The sequence below is a fragment of the Castor canadensis genome, chromosome 12 (assembly GCF_047511655.1).
Source record: "Castor canadensis chromosome 12, mCasCan1.hap1v2, whole genome shotgun sequence".
NCBI lineage: Eukaryota > Metazoa > Chordata > Mammalia > Rodentia > Castoridae > Castor > Castor canadensis.
The window spans coordinates 23,581,356-23,599,675 of record NC_133397.1 but is presented as its reverse complement, the minus strand read 5'-3'; the positions used below and the strand labels follow the sequence as shown (position 1 = coordinate 23,599,675).

At 36.4% G+C, this 18,320-nt stretch overlaps 1 protein-coding gene across 4 annotated transcripts in view; it reads left to right on the top strand.

The window, feature by feature from the left end:
* The window catches only part of Rbks (ribokinase), an 85,845-nt gene that overhangs the window by 6,798 nt on the left and 60,727 nt on the right, over nt 1–18,320 (top strand). For all 4 annotated transcript variants that reach the window (XR_002211758.2, XM_020154615.2, XM_074049405.1 and 1 more), the window contains exon 2: nt 12,685–12,817. Coding sequence is in view for 3 of the 4 variants with exons in the window: in XM_020154615.2 (XP_020010204.1) it covers nt 12,685–12,817 (133 nt within the window). In the remaining variant the exon portion in view is untranslated. The remainder of the gene's footprint in view (nt 1–12,684; nt 12,818–18,320) is intronic.

Below are 18,320 nucleotides of genomic sequence, written 5' to 3'. Positions count from 1 at the left end.
AAAATTTGCTTCATTGAGTATAATTGTAATCACCTTTTAGTATTTTCTATAGTGATAAATTACCAGTTTGTTACATGATCTTAGAGGACAAGATTTCTTTGACTTGTATAAGGTTCTTCTTGTGACAACTGATCAAAGGCACTTCTTTCAGATCTAAAAATCTTCATATGAGCATTTAAAACATTTCTGCCTTCCTTGTTTTACTTTCTTCACAACTTTTATATGACTAGCTTGCCTTGAAACATTTCTTGTAAAGTTGCAAAAAGCAACTAAAAATTATGTTTGTGAGTATATGGTTGACTTGTTTTCTAAATAAAACTTGAGGTTTTGTTTGTTTTCATTTTAGGTCTGGATTTTTTTGGTTGGGGGTGTTTTGTTTTAGTTTGGTTTTGGTTTGTTTCCCAAATACATTACATATTAGGTACTAACTTTTCTCCTCGTGGTCAAAAAAAAATCTTCAAATGCAGTTCTTCTATAATATTGCACAAAGTAATTTGTGCAACAGTTTCTTAAGTTTCACAAATTATATATTATGTATGTTTATGTACATAGATTTTTTTTCTCAGAGGGAGGTCTCACTATGTTGCCTAGGTTTATCTCAAGTTTTTGGGCTCAGGTAATCTGTTTAGCCTCCCAAGTAGCTAGGACTACAGGCATGTACCACCATGCTCAGCTACAAATTATCTTTTACATCTGGATTTTTGCCACTAGCTTAAAACATTCCATTCCATATACTTTGACAGCCGTACTATTGGGGATTTTTTTCTGATTAAGAATCGTCATTTTGAAGTGAGAAATACAAATCTAATCTTCAACCAAAGATTCTATCAAAAATCTTATTTAAAAAGAAACTCTTTTTTTCCTTTTTTTTCAGCAGTACCAGAGTTTGAACTCAGGGCTTCTCACTTGAACCACTTCACCAGCCCATTTTTATGTTGGATATTTTTGGGATAGGGTCTGGCAAACTGTTTGCTTGGGCTGGCCTTGAACTTTAATCCTCCTGATCTCTGCCTCCCAGGTAGCTAGGATTCCAGGTGTGAGCCACCAGAGCCTGGCTAGAAACTCAGTTTTAAAGTCCATTACACTATGTTGATAAACATTATAAGCCTTTCTTTAGTTTTATGTTAAGACCATAAAGAAGATAGGATGTTTTCTAAAGTAGTTAAGGATAATTAGAAAATTAGTATCCTGTTTGTACTTAACAGGATTAAGAATTTGTCTAAACCTTTTCAAAATATGGTACTTTGCTCAAGATAATCGTGAACATGTATAGAGTGAAGGAATAAATGTTTGCACATCATATGTCTTAGTTCATTTTGTGCTGCTATTATTGAATACCTAAAACTGGGTAATTTATTTCTTAACAGTTCTGGAGACTGGGAAATCCAAGATTGAGGGACCCATATCTCTAGAGGGACTTCATGCTGTATCATCACATAGCAGAAGGCAGAAGGGCAAGAAACAAAGTGAGGGATACAAGAGGGGATTAACTCATTATTATAACCCACTCTCATTAACACCCAATTTCCATGGTGATGACCTTAAACCATTTATGAGGACAGAGCCTCATTACCTAATCACCTCTTAAAGGTCCCACCTCTCACTACGGTGGCATTAGAGATTAAGTTTCCTACACATAGACTTTTGGGAACACATTCAAATCATAATGCCATGCTCATACAAGAATAGAAGTTGTGGGGAATGCCATTCCAACCAAATTTTAACCCTGCTGACAACTGCAAGCAGAGTATAGTGAGTTAACTAGTCAGATTGTGGATTATAATGAGCGGAGAACCATTTAAGATACCTCAAGTCATGGGTACCTTTTTATAAAGTAGTCCAGAATTTGCTGAACAGCCAGCCAGGTCTCAGGAAGAGCAGGAAGCAGAGGAATAAGGCTCCTAGTTAATGGATTTTTACTCCAGTGCTGCATCATTACTTGACTCCACTACATTCCACATGACTGATCCACACCCCACTCCCCTCTGTTTGAAGGTAGTGTCCTACTTGCTCCCGCCTAACCCTAGTAGTGGCTGCCCTTGTCCTCTTCTATACCCATCAGCTTCATCTTCAACCACAACTGGCTCCCCTCATCCTGATTCTTTTTTAAAGGGTGTTAAGCTGTCATGTTTTATATATATGTTCACTCATCCAGGCTGACATTTTATCTGCTCCATTTTTTGATTTAAGGAATTATGTTAAAATCACCTGCCATTATATATTGGATTTATCAATTTATTATAGTTATACTTATTTTGGTTTTATGTATTTTAAGGCTATTTTATGGCTGTTTTATTAGTTATTAGTTGGAATTGTTACCTTTTCCTACTAAATTTAACCTAGGTTTGTCCTAAGCTGTTTTTATTGTCACTGTTGTTGATGTTGTTTGGTTGATACTGATCAAGTTATTCATGTGTATTTTAGTTGGTATTTATGTGATAGCTCTTTTCCTACCTTTTTTATTTTAACCCTTAGATATGTATATTATAAATAGCACATACTCAGATACTAGTCTATTTGTTGATTTACTTTTGTTGTTATTTGGGTTTGGGGGTTTTTTTGAGACAGGGCCTCACTTTATATCTCTTGAATGCAACAATCTTCCTGCCTCTACCTCCTAAGTGCTGGGATTCCTGACATTGCCCCACCCTGCCTGGCAGTTTTTATTTTCTATAATTATAATTTCCTTTTGTCTTTTCTTTGCTGATGTGTAGTTCATTCTCATTTATTGTGAGTTCTGATGTATTTGGATTTATTTCAAACATTTCTTTATATAAACTTTTGGAGAACACTGTTGCTCAAATTTATTAAGCTTGCAGAGCACAATTAAGTCTTGATGCTTTTTTTGTGAAATATCATGGAATATTAAACTTAACTATGCTCATATTTCACATGAAATCATTTGTTCTCTTCTGATAAGACTGTCATTTATACAAAAGCAGAAGAAGAAGTTGTATTTGAGAAGATTCTGTCCATTAACTTAAATCCTCCTGAACTCTAGGAAAGAAACACTATTATTTGACCTTTCCATCTCAGCATCTAGGTTCTTCAGAGTGTAACTGAAACCAGGTGTGATGGGGCGTGCCTGTAATCCTAGCACTGGAGAGACTGAGGTTGGAGGCTTTTAAGTTAAAGGCCAGCCTGGGCCATTTGAGACTCTGTCTCAAAAAATAAGAAGTGTTTTAACTGCCAGAAATTATTCAAAAAATAATAAAAACCTGAAATATAAACAGGCTCAATAGGCTTTAGGTACATTTGTGAATAATAATCCTATAATAGGTTTTTAAATCAAACCAATCTTGGTTTGAATCCTGATTCTGCCATATTCTATTAGATGAACATGAGTATGTTTTTTAATCTCTATGATTCTCATTCTCCTTATTGTGAAATGAGATGTAAATAACAACTTTTTCATGGGGTCATTATAATGATTAAATGAATTGGTGGACATAAATTGCTTGGCACAGTATTTATCATGCGATAAGCGTTCAAGAAATAGTATCAGCTTCTGCTAAAGTATTGTTTCAGTGAAAGTTTATTCATGCATGGTGCTTAAAGGCATAGTCTTATGACACAGTGATGCAGAATTGAATGTGATACATGCCATGAGAGAAATATGTATAGATTACTAAAGAGCAGAGGCAGGGCACCTAACCCACCCTGAACTTGTTACATTAGGACTCTTGGGCGAGATGATATGTGAGTTGAATTTTAAAGATCGTGAATGGTTTAGTTAAGCTAAGAAGCAAAGAAAACAACTTTCAGGTATAGAGAATTGGATATGCAAAGAGATTTGAAGTACAAATAAGGTTTTAGGAATGAATGCTATTATGAGATTGAAGTGGAAGCCACTACTCTCTCCTTGTAACATCACTTAAGTGCCATAGTCAAAGAAGTGGTGGGAGGGAATGAACTCTGCAGGTCTTTTTAAGTATAGACTCTTTTTTCAAATGCTCTTTTATAAGTGCTATGTAAACAAATATTTGACAGTTATATGTATTGAATATCAGCTATTATGGTCAAAATTGAGAGAATAACTAATTAAAGAAATCAGTACCAATGTAGTTTAAAGACTAGGGTTGGAAGATCTGAATTAAATTCAAGTTCAGCTCCCTAACAGCGATGTCATTTCTGATAAACCAGTACTTTTCCAAATTCATACTTTCTCCCTAAAACAAAGGTGATGGTAATACATACCCGAACCTATCTTACAAATATCGTAATGTTAAGCTCAAATGTAGTATAATAATATAATATAATAATCAGTTCTTGATTATTCATAATGATGGGAAGTGTGATCGATCACCAAAAGCCAAAAATAGTAGATAAATTAAAATTTAATAGTTAATTCCAGAATACATTATTTTTCTCATGTGGTTTATCCTTCTAATTATATTTTGTTTAGGATAAAATAAAATCCATTTTTATTTCTTTATGCCAGCAGATGGCAGGAAGATATAGCCTAGATAATTATAATGTGGTAACAGAAGTCATTTTCGAATTTAAAATTTACTGTAATTAATTGGTAAAACAGAAAGAAAACATTGGTTCTGTAGTTGTCACTATCTTTTTTGTATATTAATTGTACAGAGTACCTGACTTCGTTAAGACATTTCCACATGCGCACATAAGTGTACTCTGATCTATTCACCCCCCCTTGCCTTTCTCATCTCCCATCCCCCTTTACTCCTTTACATCCTAATAGTCTCTCGTTTACTTTCATGTCCTATTCTTTCCCCCCAAATTCCACATAAGACAGAAAATATGCAGTACTTGTCTTTGTGAGACTGGCTCATTTCACTTAACATCATGCTCTCCAGTTTCATCGATATTCTTGCATAGAGCACAATCTCATTCTTCTTCGTGGCTGAATAAAACTTCATTAGAAATAAATACCACATTTTCTTTAGCCATTCACTCATTCACTAGGATCTAGGCTTATTCCATAACTTAGCTATTGTGAATAGTTCAGCAATAAATTTGGGTACATAAGTATCTCTGGTAAGCTAGAGTTTGGGGTATATACCCAGAAGTGGCACTAGCATTTTTGTTGGTGTATAAATTCACACTTTTCTTATCTTCTTCAGTCAATTTAAAAGTTACTCATTAGGAGCTTTGACAAATGCTTTTGTCTTCTGAATCCTCTTTCTGTTGTATTTTTCTGCATCCTGATTTTCCAACTGTCCAGGACCCTTTTGCCATCCTATACTTGTATAATCCCCACTGTCTAATATACACACTTATTTCTCATACCCTCACCCACCTCTTACAACCTCTAATTCCAAAATAGCTCATTTCCCACTTCCCTACCCAAGCTCCTGTTCTTTCTACACAACAACTCTCAGCTGGGAATAAAAAGGTAAGATTTGTTGACATTAGGTAGTATTTTTATCTTTAAATATATTTTTAATATTTTAAACTGTACACCTCTCTCAGCAGTTTGTATCCTTAATTTCCATACCACATTGGAAGAATGAAAACAATGTGTCCCCTCTTGTTCTGACCATCATTTCTGAACTGAGATTATAAAACCTCCCAGCACACAACCACTGTTCCAGCTTGGAAATTTAATAACTGTTTTCCTTTTCTCTTTGAGCTGCAGTCATACACAGTCTTTTGTCCTGTTCTTACTCTGCTGTATTATTTAATATATAAATAGGCATCTGTCATCCCAGCTTTCTATGTACGTTTTCTTTTAAAGTGTACACCACTCACTCAAAAATACTTACTTCTAACCTTTGTATAGTAACTACTAACAGATTTAATCTCCCATTATAAATAACCAGAAAACAACATTTTTAGACATTGGAAAACAGCACAGGAGTGTTTCCAGAAAAGAAAGGAAACAAAAAAGGCGAGTTCTGGAGGCATAGACAGGAGGAAAGTCAAGGAAAACATGATAAAGTCCATGACTCGAGAAAACAGAGTTCAAAGCATAAACTAAAGAGGCTAGAATTTGTGAAAAAGTGACTAGAGAAAGAGGAGCCAATCAAAGACCTGCTTTAAAGTGCCCTGAAGTCTACTGAAAAATACTAAATTGACATGCGTAGAGAGAAACTCCACAAAGCTGGCAGTTACTGAGGATCTATAAATTGAGCATTTCCCAGAAATTTTACAGGAGTGGGAAATGTTGGATTCTATCCAGCCAGAGACACAGTCGAACCTATGGAACATTCAGTAGAAATCCCAGAAGACCACAACTTAGAAAAAAAGAGTAAATTTATCCTCCAGTAAAGGCTATTTAAACTCACCCTAACAAATCTTTTAAAAAGTCCTGAAAAGGATCAGGCTAATCCACAATTTACTTAAGTGCCTGGAAAAACAAAGTTCAACGCCCTTTGGAAAAACACAACAAAATTAAGACAACACTGTAACATTTACAATGGTCGGCATCCAATCAAAAGTCACTAGACATAGACATGTGAAGAAGAAGGAAAATGTGATCCATAAGCAAGAGAAGATTAAGAAAAACACACAACCAAAGGACAGAGATAATAGAGCCAGTGGAATTAGCAGGAAGGGATTTTAAAAGAGCCATTATAAATTTGCTCAAGGATTCAAAGAAAAGCAACAACGTGAGAGAAATAGAAAATATGTAAAAGAACCAAATGAAAGCTTAAGAAATGCCATTGCAGTGTCTGGCCACGCATGGTAGTGCACCTGTAACGCCAGCTACTTGGGAGGTGGAGACAAGAAAATTGAAGTTTGAAGCCAGCCCAGACAAATGTTAGTGAGGCCCTATCTTATGGCTGAAGTGGTAGAGCACTAGCAAGCATAACCCTGAGTTCAAAACCCAATACCATACACACACACACACACACACACACACACACACACATATATATATATATATATATATATATATATATATATATATATATACACAAAGGCCAGGCATGGTGGTGCATGCCATCATCCCAGGAGGTAAAGGCAGGAGGATCACAAGCTCGAGGCCAGCCTGGGCTACATGGTGAGATGCTGTCTCAAAAAATGTGTATATATACATAAATATTTACATATATATGTATATACACACGATATATGTGTGTGTGTATTCACTCACTCGCACACACACATATTCCCCATGGATAAAGGAGGACTATATTAAAATAGCGTCTCTGATCTGGAAATTTAGTGTTTCTTGTCAGAATGAATGAATACTTAACAAGAATTATAGATATATGGGGAGTCTCTTGTAAGGAAATCTGGGAAGACCTCACAGAGGACGTAAATTCACATCAAAGATGTGAATGAAGTCTTGTAAGACCTTAATATGGAAGAACACCATAACCTTTATTGTCTCTCCCATTACCTAGCACATTTTTTCACACATAAGTAAATTTTTAAAAAATCAGAAGTCATAGAGATGACTGTAAAGGGCTGGGCACTTTTGGCTAGAATATTCTCTATAAACTTGAGAGTAGCTTCATCTTAAAACAAAATGACTTCTTTAAGTAGAAAAAGATTAGGGTTAGACAAACCCTTATCAAAATCAGTTAAGAACTGGGGTTATGGGTGCAGCTCAAGTGGTAGAGTACCTGCCTAGGAAGCCCAAGGCTCTGAGTTCAAACACCAGTACCACCAAAGTCAGTTAAGAATTATTTAAAGCACAATTCATGTCTCATTTCCTTAAATAAACCATATGTATGTCTGAAAATTTAGGTTAGGCAGCATAAAATAAATTTTGAGATCTTTTTACAGAGATCGAAATAGATGTTGCTAACTTGATTTTAAAGTTTTTATTAGCAATGATTATACATATTTATGGGGCACAATGTGATGGTTCATTTGGTAATGATCAAATCAAAGTAATTAGCATATCTGTTACCTCAAACATTTATCATTTCTTTGTGGTAAGGACATTCAAAATCCTCCTATTTTTAAATATACAACATATTATTTTTCATTATAGTTATCCTGTTATACAGTAGAATACTATAAGGTATTTCTTCTATCTAATTGGAGCTTTGTATCCATTCACCAATGTCTCCCTTTTCCCTTCCCCTTCCAGAGGCCCTCCAGCCTCTGGTAACCACCATTTTACTCTACTTTCGAGTTTCACTTTTCTAGATTCCACAGATAAGTGAGATCATATACTATTTATCTCTCTGTGCCTGGCTTATGCCCTCTAAGTTCATCTGTGTTTTTGTAAGTGACAACTTGATTTTGAAATTACTCTCAGCCTTTTAAATGTGACATACACAAATGCTGAGAAGAACAGAAATGGTTGAAGAATGCAGGCAGCAGGAATAATAAATTAGTATAATGAATTTTAATTGAGTATTAACTAATGTACAATCTACTGTTAAAGAGGCTTACAATATGTCAGAAGCTTGCAGCCAGAAGAAAGGGTCGATGCAAAAGCCGAAAAGCCACTTATCCCTTGACTTCTGGCTGAAGCTGTTGTTAGTGTGACCTCTTTGGTTGAAAGACTTCTCATCCTCCATCCCCAGGCCATTCCTTCCTTTGGTTGGAATAGCATGAGACTCTGCAATTGATAAGTTGTTCTGGTAACACCTGTCAGCTTGGAGCACAAAACCCAGGCATTTCAGGAGTTGACAAGTATTATTAAACTGTTTTGCAGAAGAAAAAGCTGGTTCAAAAAGGGAAAGGCTGTCAAGGTAATACAATCAGCAAGTGGTTCAGGCCTCCTGCCTCAAAACACCCAGGCTCTAACCACATGGCCTCTCATGACGGGGAAGACTGCAGGGCCATCTGTAACCATGTATTGTGTTCCTTCCTGTCCAACTAAAACAAATGTGACCCTTTTAAAGCTACAAATTTGTTTTCAATTCAAATACATTTCTTTTGCATGGTTTTTTTTTCTGTTTGGGATATCTCATTTAGAAATTTATAATTTTTTCACTTTATCCTGTTTCTAACCAGTACTGTTTCTCTTTTTTCTTTTTTTTTTTTTTTCTTTGAGCACTTTAATTTGTCTGTCTTTGGCACCCTATTAAACCTCATGTTTGAGTTAGGGTGAATCGTAGTAGTGTTTTGTGTCCATGGGTTGGTGCTTTTGGACGGTCCTTTCTTAAACGCTTAACATAATTTCATGATTTTCAGTAAGGGAAAAAGTTGGGAAAGCAGATTCAAAGTAAATTAGAATTAAAATGTCTCTCCCTATTTGTACTTAACTTTCCAGATTCTCTCTCTATTCCGTTTATACTCTTAAAATTTATGTTCTTTTAAAAAAAAATTAAATATGCAGCAAGCTGTCTTAGCCTGTGTTTAGCAGAAGCACAATGTAAGGCAAAGGCTTAACACACTCTACTCAGCACGATACTGGAGGAAGCAGGAGCAAGCGGGAAATTGAAGCGAGGAAGAAAGAGGAGCTCATACAAAGATCCCTGACATTGGAGAGTTAGCCACTCCTCCAGGCACCTGGTTGGTCAGGACGCCTGAAGAACAATCACAAAGAAAAAGAAGCCCTCAAGTGGGAAGAACACAGCATTGGACAAGGCTCCATTAGTTTCCACCTACAAAAATCCACTTGGTACCCATGAAGAACACGTAGCTAGAAGATAAGACAGGAAGCGCAAATGAATCTGAAGTAGTGACAAATGATATGCTGTAATACACGCGTACAGTGATAGATACTCTTAAGTGTATAGGATATATAAAGAAGAGCATGCGCCCCACCATTCTCTGTGGCTCATACACATTTCCTTTTCGATACACTTACACATTATATGCCATCACATACAGTCATGCAGTGCATGAAGACATTTCTGTCAACCATGAGCTACGCATATGATGGCAGTCCCATGAGAGTGTAGCACCTAGTGACATAGCCATTTAGTTTGTGTCCGTGTACTCTGTGATGTGCAAAAACACAAGGGAATGACCCATTTCTCAGAGTGAACCCCTGTCATTAAACAGATGCATGACTGCAGTTCCTTATCTTCCTTTTGAAAACATGAGTCAAGCTGCTCACGGTAGCACATTTCCTATTATCCCAGTACTTGGGAAGACGAGCAGGATTACAAGTTCAAGGCCAGCCTGGGTGCACAATGAGTGAGACCTTGTCAAAACAAAAAACCTAATCAGACCAAAATGCTACTCCTTGTTCTGTAACATGTTTTTCATTCATCTGTTTTTCGCTAGCATAAGGTTTACATTTTATCCCGTTGTCAGCAAGTAGATTTTGCCCTATAAGAGGTACTTTGGAAAACACAGAATCAATCTTTGCTGGCTGAATGAATGATGGTATGCCTTGCAGTTATAATTCTTGCTTAAGGAAGAGGAATCCTGCTAAAATTAGGAATATAGTGAGCAAGATCTGGTCAAACAAGGAGCTCATTGCCAACAGTTGTCCAGTCATCCCTCCAGTCTCCTCCTTTCCCTCTAATCAGCATCTCCACATTCTTGATTCAAAAGCAACAGTAGATGCTGTACAGGGGAAATACAGAAAAGAGAAATGGAGAGTCCTACAAAGATTTGTTCCATTAGCAAGTATCTTAACCTCATGCTAAGTGACAGCCACCTTGGATACAATGGAGAACAGAGCAGACTTAGTCACTCTCTTCACACAGGAATAGTTTACAATTGAAGAGAAGAAGAGTCAAAGCAAATTTTACTAAAGAGAAAATGGTGAAATACCAAAGTGAAGAATTTGAATATTTGGTGAATTAATACAGCGCTTATGTTAATATCAGTTGTTTAGAAATAAGTTTAAATCCCAGCCATCTGCTCGCACATCACACGTGCTACCCCTAATTTCACCACTCCCCTACATACATACATATCCTAAGAATCATCTGGTACTATATTTTTCATGATTTCCCACAGCTGATAATAAAAATACATTTGATTCAAACCAGTGAATTGTGACCCAGATCTAAGTATAAATATAGTGGAAGTCATAAATTTTACTAAGTGACAGTCTTACTAATTAAGTTATTGGCCTGTTTTTAGCCACATTGGATTTTTTTTCTTTTTAAGGTTGTTATGAGTGTTATTTGTAGCAGCATCAGTAAGCCAAGAATTCACAGTTACTCAATCACACAGATTACTCATCATTGCCTGTTCATAACAGGATCCTGAAATGTTTAAGATTTCTGATGCAAATCAAAATCTCATCATCACTTGTCATTGCTAAATTAAATGACAAGATAATAACATTACATTAAAACCATTTTTCTCTTGATTGAGTACCTTTTTCAGAAGTGAGCCTTCTAGATGTATATTTTTTTCCTCTGTACTATAAATGCATTTAGAATCCAAGATAAAAATAGCATTGAAAAGGGGAGGAGTGGGATGTTTTCAAATTATTGATAAGTCTCTTTTGAATCTCAACCATATTTGACAGTTCACTGCTAGGGAAAGGAGTAGGTTAGACCAATTTATTGACAGTTTTTAAGCCACATAAAGGAGGCTTACAGGTTGATCTTGGTCTTTAGTGAAACAATAACATGTTCTTGGCATCAATTACATGTTACCCCATTGAAAACAAGTTGTTACTGACTTGTAGGAATTGCCATTGTTCTGTTACTCATAATAATACAAAAGATTTTTGTTTCAAATATATCAAGCCTGTAAATTAACATAAACTTATAATCAGCTAAAGCAACATAGGTTCGCAATCAACTTACCATTACAAACATACTTCTTGTCCTTTCTTTCCTATTATTAAGCTTTTTGGTCACATCTGCTCTCTCTCCATCTGCCCCATCTGGTCCTTGGACCCCTTCTTTGTGGCCAGGCAGCCAATCCTCATGCCACTTGAACCCATCTTCTTTACTTGCTCCAATACCCAGAATTCTTTCATTTTAAAGTCAGTCATTTCCTTCCATCCTTCAAAGATTTTGTTTCTTCACATCTTCCATCTTTAAAGTTATGAAGCTCTTGCCTTGGAACAAACCTTTTATTATTTTTGCCTCATGTAATGCTATCACTAAGCAAAAACGTGGTAAAAAAATACTTTGCTTCTGGAGACATCAATCAAGGTATCAATTGAAATAAGATCATTTATGAGTTGATAATTATTGAATCTGAGTGATGGGTAAGGGAAGTCTCTACTTTTACATGTTCGGAATAATAATTTCAAAACAAACTTAGCACTTTAGGGTTCTTTTTGAGTCAGTATATGAAATGATGTAGGCGGGATGGACTAGGACCCAAATCTGATCCTGCCTTTCGATACCCTTCTCCCACGTCACCTCACCCCCAAGTAAACAAATAGGATTTTTTAGTACCTGAAATTTCACCTTCCCTCTTCTCCTTAGGCCTGTACATGATTACTCACTAGAATGTTAGTACACTTCCTGCTTCTTGTAAAATAACCAGATAAACCCATGCTGAAAGACACGTTTACTTCCCATTTACTAAACCCTGCTGTGAATATAGCTCTTGGGCTGAGCATCGGGAAGGTAAGTATGAAATTAAACAGAGGTATCTATGAATAACCCTGATGCATACCAACACTAGGAACTGTCATCTGAAGTCAAGCTACAGCAATGGGCTGTGGGGGAAAGGGATTCTGTCAAGGAGATACATCCTCTGTAATGATACGAACTCCTGTGTATCATCTTAGAGGAAAGACAGTCTTCTCTTCTGTGGTTCACAGTTCTACTTAAGGCTAATCAGAGCTCCATCAGATAACCTTTCCTGCCTTCTAAAGAACATAAATCAATTGCAGTTACCAATGTACCCTTCTTTTCTTCCCTTTTTAAATTATAATAGTCTTACTTCTCGTTTGCCAAAAACTGGAGAAACCATCCATGGACATAAGTTTTTTATTGGCTTCGGAGGGAAAGGTGCCAATCAGTGTGTCCAAGCTGCTAGGCTTGGAGCAAAGACGTCCATAGTGTGCAAGGTAAGCACAAAGCACAGGATTCTAGGGGCAGATCTCTGGTTTTAGGTGAATTTATTGGTTTTGTTTTTCTTAATCATTATAAGATGAACAAATCAGTGGCATTTAGTATGTTCACAGTGTTGTGCAACCACCAGTTCTAGAACATTACCATCATTCCAAACTCAAGCCTCTTACCTTTAATCAGTTTCTTTCCTTGTCTTTCTCCCTGTGGGTGTTGGTAACCATCAGCCTGTATTTTTTCTCTATGGATTTATTTATTCTGGATATTTCATATAATTGGAATATGTAATGTATGACATTTTATGTCTGCTTCTTTCACTTAACATACTGTTTTCAAGGTTCATCCACCTTGTACAATGTATCAATATTCCAATCTTTCTGTGGCAAAATAATACCCCATTGTATGGATATACCACAATCTGTTTATCCATTAATGAATAGACTGATGGACACTGGGTTGTTTCTACCTTTTTTGCTGCTGTGAATATGAATGCACATACACTTGAGTACCTGTTTTCAGTTTTTTGAAAGTTCATTTTTAAAGATCTAATAAGACAGAGTAATCTTCTTGTCCTTTATATTAATTTTTACCTCACTGAATCTTCTGGGAAGTAGCAGTTATCAAATAACGTAATGCTGCATTCCTTGAATGTAATGCCTTGGTAACTGCATTGTGCAAAGTGAGGGGAATTAGCCTCTCCAGTGGGTGTCTGCAATCCAGCTTCTAAACAACAACATGAGTCATCCTGTTTTCAGCAAGTTGTACTGCAGCAGCACAGCTTTTGGAAACTTAGTCTAGTCACTGGTGGTTTACTCATCACTAAGTGATTCTCTTCTAAGGCCGTATCTTAGATTAGAAAGGAATCTGAGCCTTAATTTTTTAAGAACTACACACAACCCATCTTTTGGCATACTTCTATTTTCAAGTGTATAGGGAAATGGCTTGCAACATTCAGTAGTTATTTCTACCCATCCTACTGAAATAATTTGAAAATTAAAAAATTGTCAGAGTTTTGAATTTTGCATCTTTCATGCTGTCTTTTCTCTTTTTTATATTTTTATTAGAATATATCAGTTGTATAGAGGGGTTCATTGTGACATTTACGTAGGTGCTTACAATGTATCTTAATTAGATCCTCCATCATTCTCTCTCATTCCCTTTCCTTGCCTTTTTAGAACAATTCCAGCAGGTTTCATTGTTCTATTTTCATACATGTATACAAAGTACATTGACCATATTTGCCCTCCTTCACCCTCTCCATTTATCTTCCCCCTTCCCACTGGTACCCGTCCCAAACAGGACCCCATCATTTTTTATGTGTATATTAATTGGGGTTTGGCCATGGTCTTTCACACATGTATATATTCTTTAATCAGATTAACCCTTTCTGTTGCTATCTTTCTCAATAGCCCTGCTCCCCTATTACTCAACAGCTTTCAGTGCATTTTGTTATGCTATCTTCATACACAGATGCAACGTATTTTGATATTGTTCACTCTGTATCATTTTCTTTTCCTCTCCTGCCTCCCTCTGGTCCCCTCCAATACACCCACTATTACAATCATGTTCTCTGTGTGTGTGTGTGTGTGTGTGTGTGTGTGTGTAGGTACATAAATATGAATTTAAGAATAGCAAACTAAGGGTTTGGGTAGCTTAAGTGGTAGAGTGCTGCCTTGGAAGTGTGAGGCCTTGAGTTCAAACCTCAGTACTGCCATACATTTATCTTTTAGGCTAAGAAGGACTAAGGTCACATGTTTTCCTTCATATGGAAGCTAGACCTTTCATGCTATTTTAAGATGTATAAATAGTTATTACTAGTATAACAGGAGAGGCATAAATTATGCTGTTGGAGTTTGTTATATATAGGGAAGGCTAGGCTGGGTCTGTAGAGGATAAGAAAAACATGAAAAACTTAAAAGGATGATTCCTGTGAACTCTATAGACTTTATTAAAATTTCTTTGAAATGTCATTTCATACTGTGTACAGCACTTTTCTCTCCACTGATGTACAAACTATACAATTATCACTTCATCTGCTAATGAAATGTAACTTTATTTCTAATTTGTGACATTATATAAAACTTAATATTCAAAGTAAAAAAACCCTCAATGGTTAAGGTAGAGTTCTCTATACGGTTAAAATATCAATGTAATTAATCAGCAAATAATTATGTTTTAACAGTTACGGAGCTATCAGAGGGAGGTGATGAAAAATTTTAGGCCTGAGCCATTGCATCTTTGATTAGATGTGGGGTCTGAGGAGTAATCAGATGGTGCTGAGTTAGGGGACTTAGGAACTGGGAAGAGGACGAGCATCCTGAACACAGAATAGGTTTGCAAAGCTAAGGTATCCAAAATGACTATCCTGGAAGAGGGGAGTTTCCTGGAGCTGGAGGTGTAATAGAAGAGATTGGAGAACCCTTCTTGGAAGCTTTATAGAAGCTATTCATGAAGCCATTAAAGTCAAGATTAGGTATCCCCTGGAATCTCACTCAACTCTAAAATTTTTTAGATAGTTTTATTTTAGGTCTGTTGAATTTGAGGCAAAGAGAGAAAGGCAAAATAGAATATTTGAATTACAGACTGAAATTGGAAAATGAATCATGAAACTATATGAGTAGATATGAGAGGAAAAGAAGGAAGGGAGCTATATTTTGGTGTTCCAGTTAGAAGATTGATTGGAGTAAAGGTGCTGTTTTATTCTGCTCTGTGTATAATGGCTTGTGTAGCACTTGAATGATTGTGAAAGTTGTACGCATCCTCTGTGCCCCTGATTAGTCATCTGATGTTTGCCCCACACTAGAAATTTGGTCTAGGTGTCTGCACAGTAAACAATAAGAAAACTTAACTTCAAGTAAAACCGATCCAGGGCGACTTTGCATGGGTACCCTGGGACTTTGGGCCAAAGATTTATTTAAAAACTTAAGCAAATTGCATAATGTTCTTAGACTACTTAAAAATAACATACTTTAGTAGAAGTTATTATTTATCCACTAATCATATTTTTTCGATTGTGGAGTATATTTTTAGTAAGAAAATTAGCCAAACTTGTTTTATGCCAGTTTTTTAAGATGACAAGTTTCAAGTTGAAATCCAACATATTAATCAAGATAAAAATGATCAGATAAAGCAAAGAAAAACTGATAGAAAATACCCTATGGTTTTCTTAGCAACATTAATTTACCTACTACTGCCCCACAACAAACTAGATGTCAGGCCCTGATGAAGTAAGACTGTTTGATGGCATGGGCAAAAACACTTAACATTGAACTAGGGAGAATTATTTGTTAAGACAGTGTGACAAAACATATTAAGCAAGAGTTACATCAGTATTTATACAGTGACACATGGATGATGAAACACTTTGAAGTAGTTAAGATTCATGTAGTTAGTATTCAGCTGAGTCATGGGCCAAGGCTACAGTCCAGTGATAATTGGAGATGGCATTTTGAGATTAAAAATCAGGCAGATATTGTAGAAGATAAAAGTCTTCTTCCAGGACAAAGAGCCTATTAGGACATGTTTCATAGTGCTTCACCTGATTTGTGCACATGCTTCCTCCTACTCCATTCCATTGAAGCCAAATGTTAGAGAGGAGGAAATTATTCCAAACATCAAATATTGGCAACTCAGGAGGACTATGTTAATAAAAAGTTCAAAATGCAGCGTTCCAGTATGAGCCCAGGAACCCTGCTTTCTCTGCAGATGAGCAAAAGACACAGAAGACATGGACCAAAGTGACCCAGGTCAGGAATCAGCAAACTGAGATGACCTTCAAAAATTGCCTGGTCTTCCTTGCAACAAATGTGAGACTATCTCAACTATAATGCAGATAGCCATCTGTTTTCCCTTCAGAAAGGTCAGGTAGGAGGTTCGGTGACACAGTGTTAGGTCAGTTCTACTCAAAAGTCTAGGCAGGCTAGTGCTGGGCTACAGAATGTCACTGGTCCGGACAGTACAGAAACTAAAAGTAAGCAGAAAATCATTTACAAAAATTTGACACAGTAGTTGTATTGGCATTGAATATAATACTAATAATTAGGCTTTATATTTTATATGATTCTTTTTATTTTTATTTCATAGTTATTATATTTTACAAAATTAATCCATAATGGATTATAAACATGAAAATTAAACAATGGACCTTCACCACAGAGACTTGAAAAGCAGTACATGAGACACTGCCCATCTTAGCCAAAAAGGTGCCTTCTGTGCTGGATTCAATGGCAGCATCAACAGATCATGCATTGAGATTTTCATTTTCAAAGATCAAAAATTAGTCACCAGATCCTTCTAGGTAATATGTAATGAAGTGAAATTGTTCTTTCTTGAACTCTGTTGAAAGATAGCTTGAATAAAACCACTTAACTATGTTGATTGCAGTTCTTGGCCATATGTCCAAACACTGGATCCTATGACCCTAACCAAATAAATAGTAACTACTTTGTCATCTTCTAAAGGAAGAAATGGTCAAAATGAAAGAAAACTATTGAAATCCCCACACACCTATCACTACCGTCAGACAGCCAGACCTAACAATGGTGATTGTAGCGTTAACTTTGTACATTAGGGAAGGTCATTATTAAGGTGAACATTTTATCTAGGATTTAAACAACCAGCAAGCTTAAGTACCTGGTATTTTATATATTCTTCTTTTGTGATAAAACAACCCATGACAAACTACATAGTTAATATGAAGGATTTATTTTAAAAAACAACTGCTGGGTTTTGTTGTATGGCAAGAAATGCAACTTAGTCTTCTAAGGCTGTTCATTGTAAGCCTCAGACTCTGAAAAGTCACAAAAGATCTTGAATCACAAAGATCAAATGACATTCAGCTTAGGTTTAGTGTTAATCATGTTTTCTTGTATTCTCTTTGGGAATTGGTAAGCTGGTTTTATTTGTAGGGGGAGGTGAGATATTGGGATTTGAAATCAGGGCCTCACACTTGGTAGGCAGGATCTCTACCACTTGAGCCACACCCTCAGTACTTTTTGCTTTGGTTATTTTCCAAATAGGGTCTCTTTTTTACCCAGGCTGGCCTGGACTATGATCTTCCTATTTATTTTCCCACACAGTTGGGATGACAGGAGTGTGCCACCACATCCACCTATTGGTTGAGATGGGGACCTGCAAACTTTTTCCACAGCTGGCCTCAAACTGTGATCATCCCAATCTCTGCCACCTGAGGAAGCTGGGATTCCAGGCATGAGCTGCCATGGCCAGCCTAGTAACCTGTTTTAATATTTGTGATAACTTTTTCAACAGAATATTTCATTGTGTGGCCTGGGATAAGATATCTTGGTCTTCTGCTTTATTTGCCTCAAATGTATGTTGAACGGTAGAATTACTAGATGTCTGACATTTGAGGATTCTAAGCAACCTAAAAACTATTCTTCGATCATTTTGGAAAGTAGAAATTTATTATAGTGATAACTGAAGTCACCCTCCTCAGCATGGAGTCATAGTTCTGGCACCTGGAAGCCCTTTGTCACTGCCAAA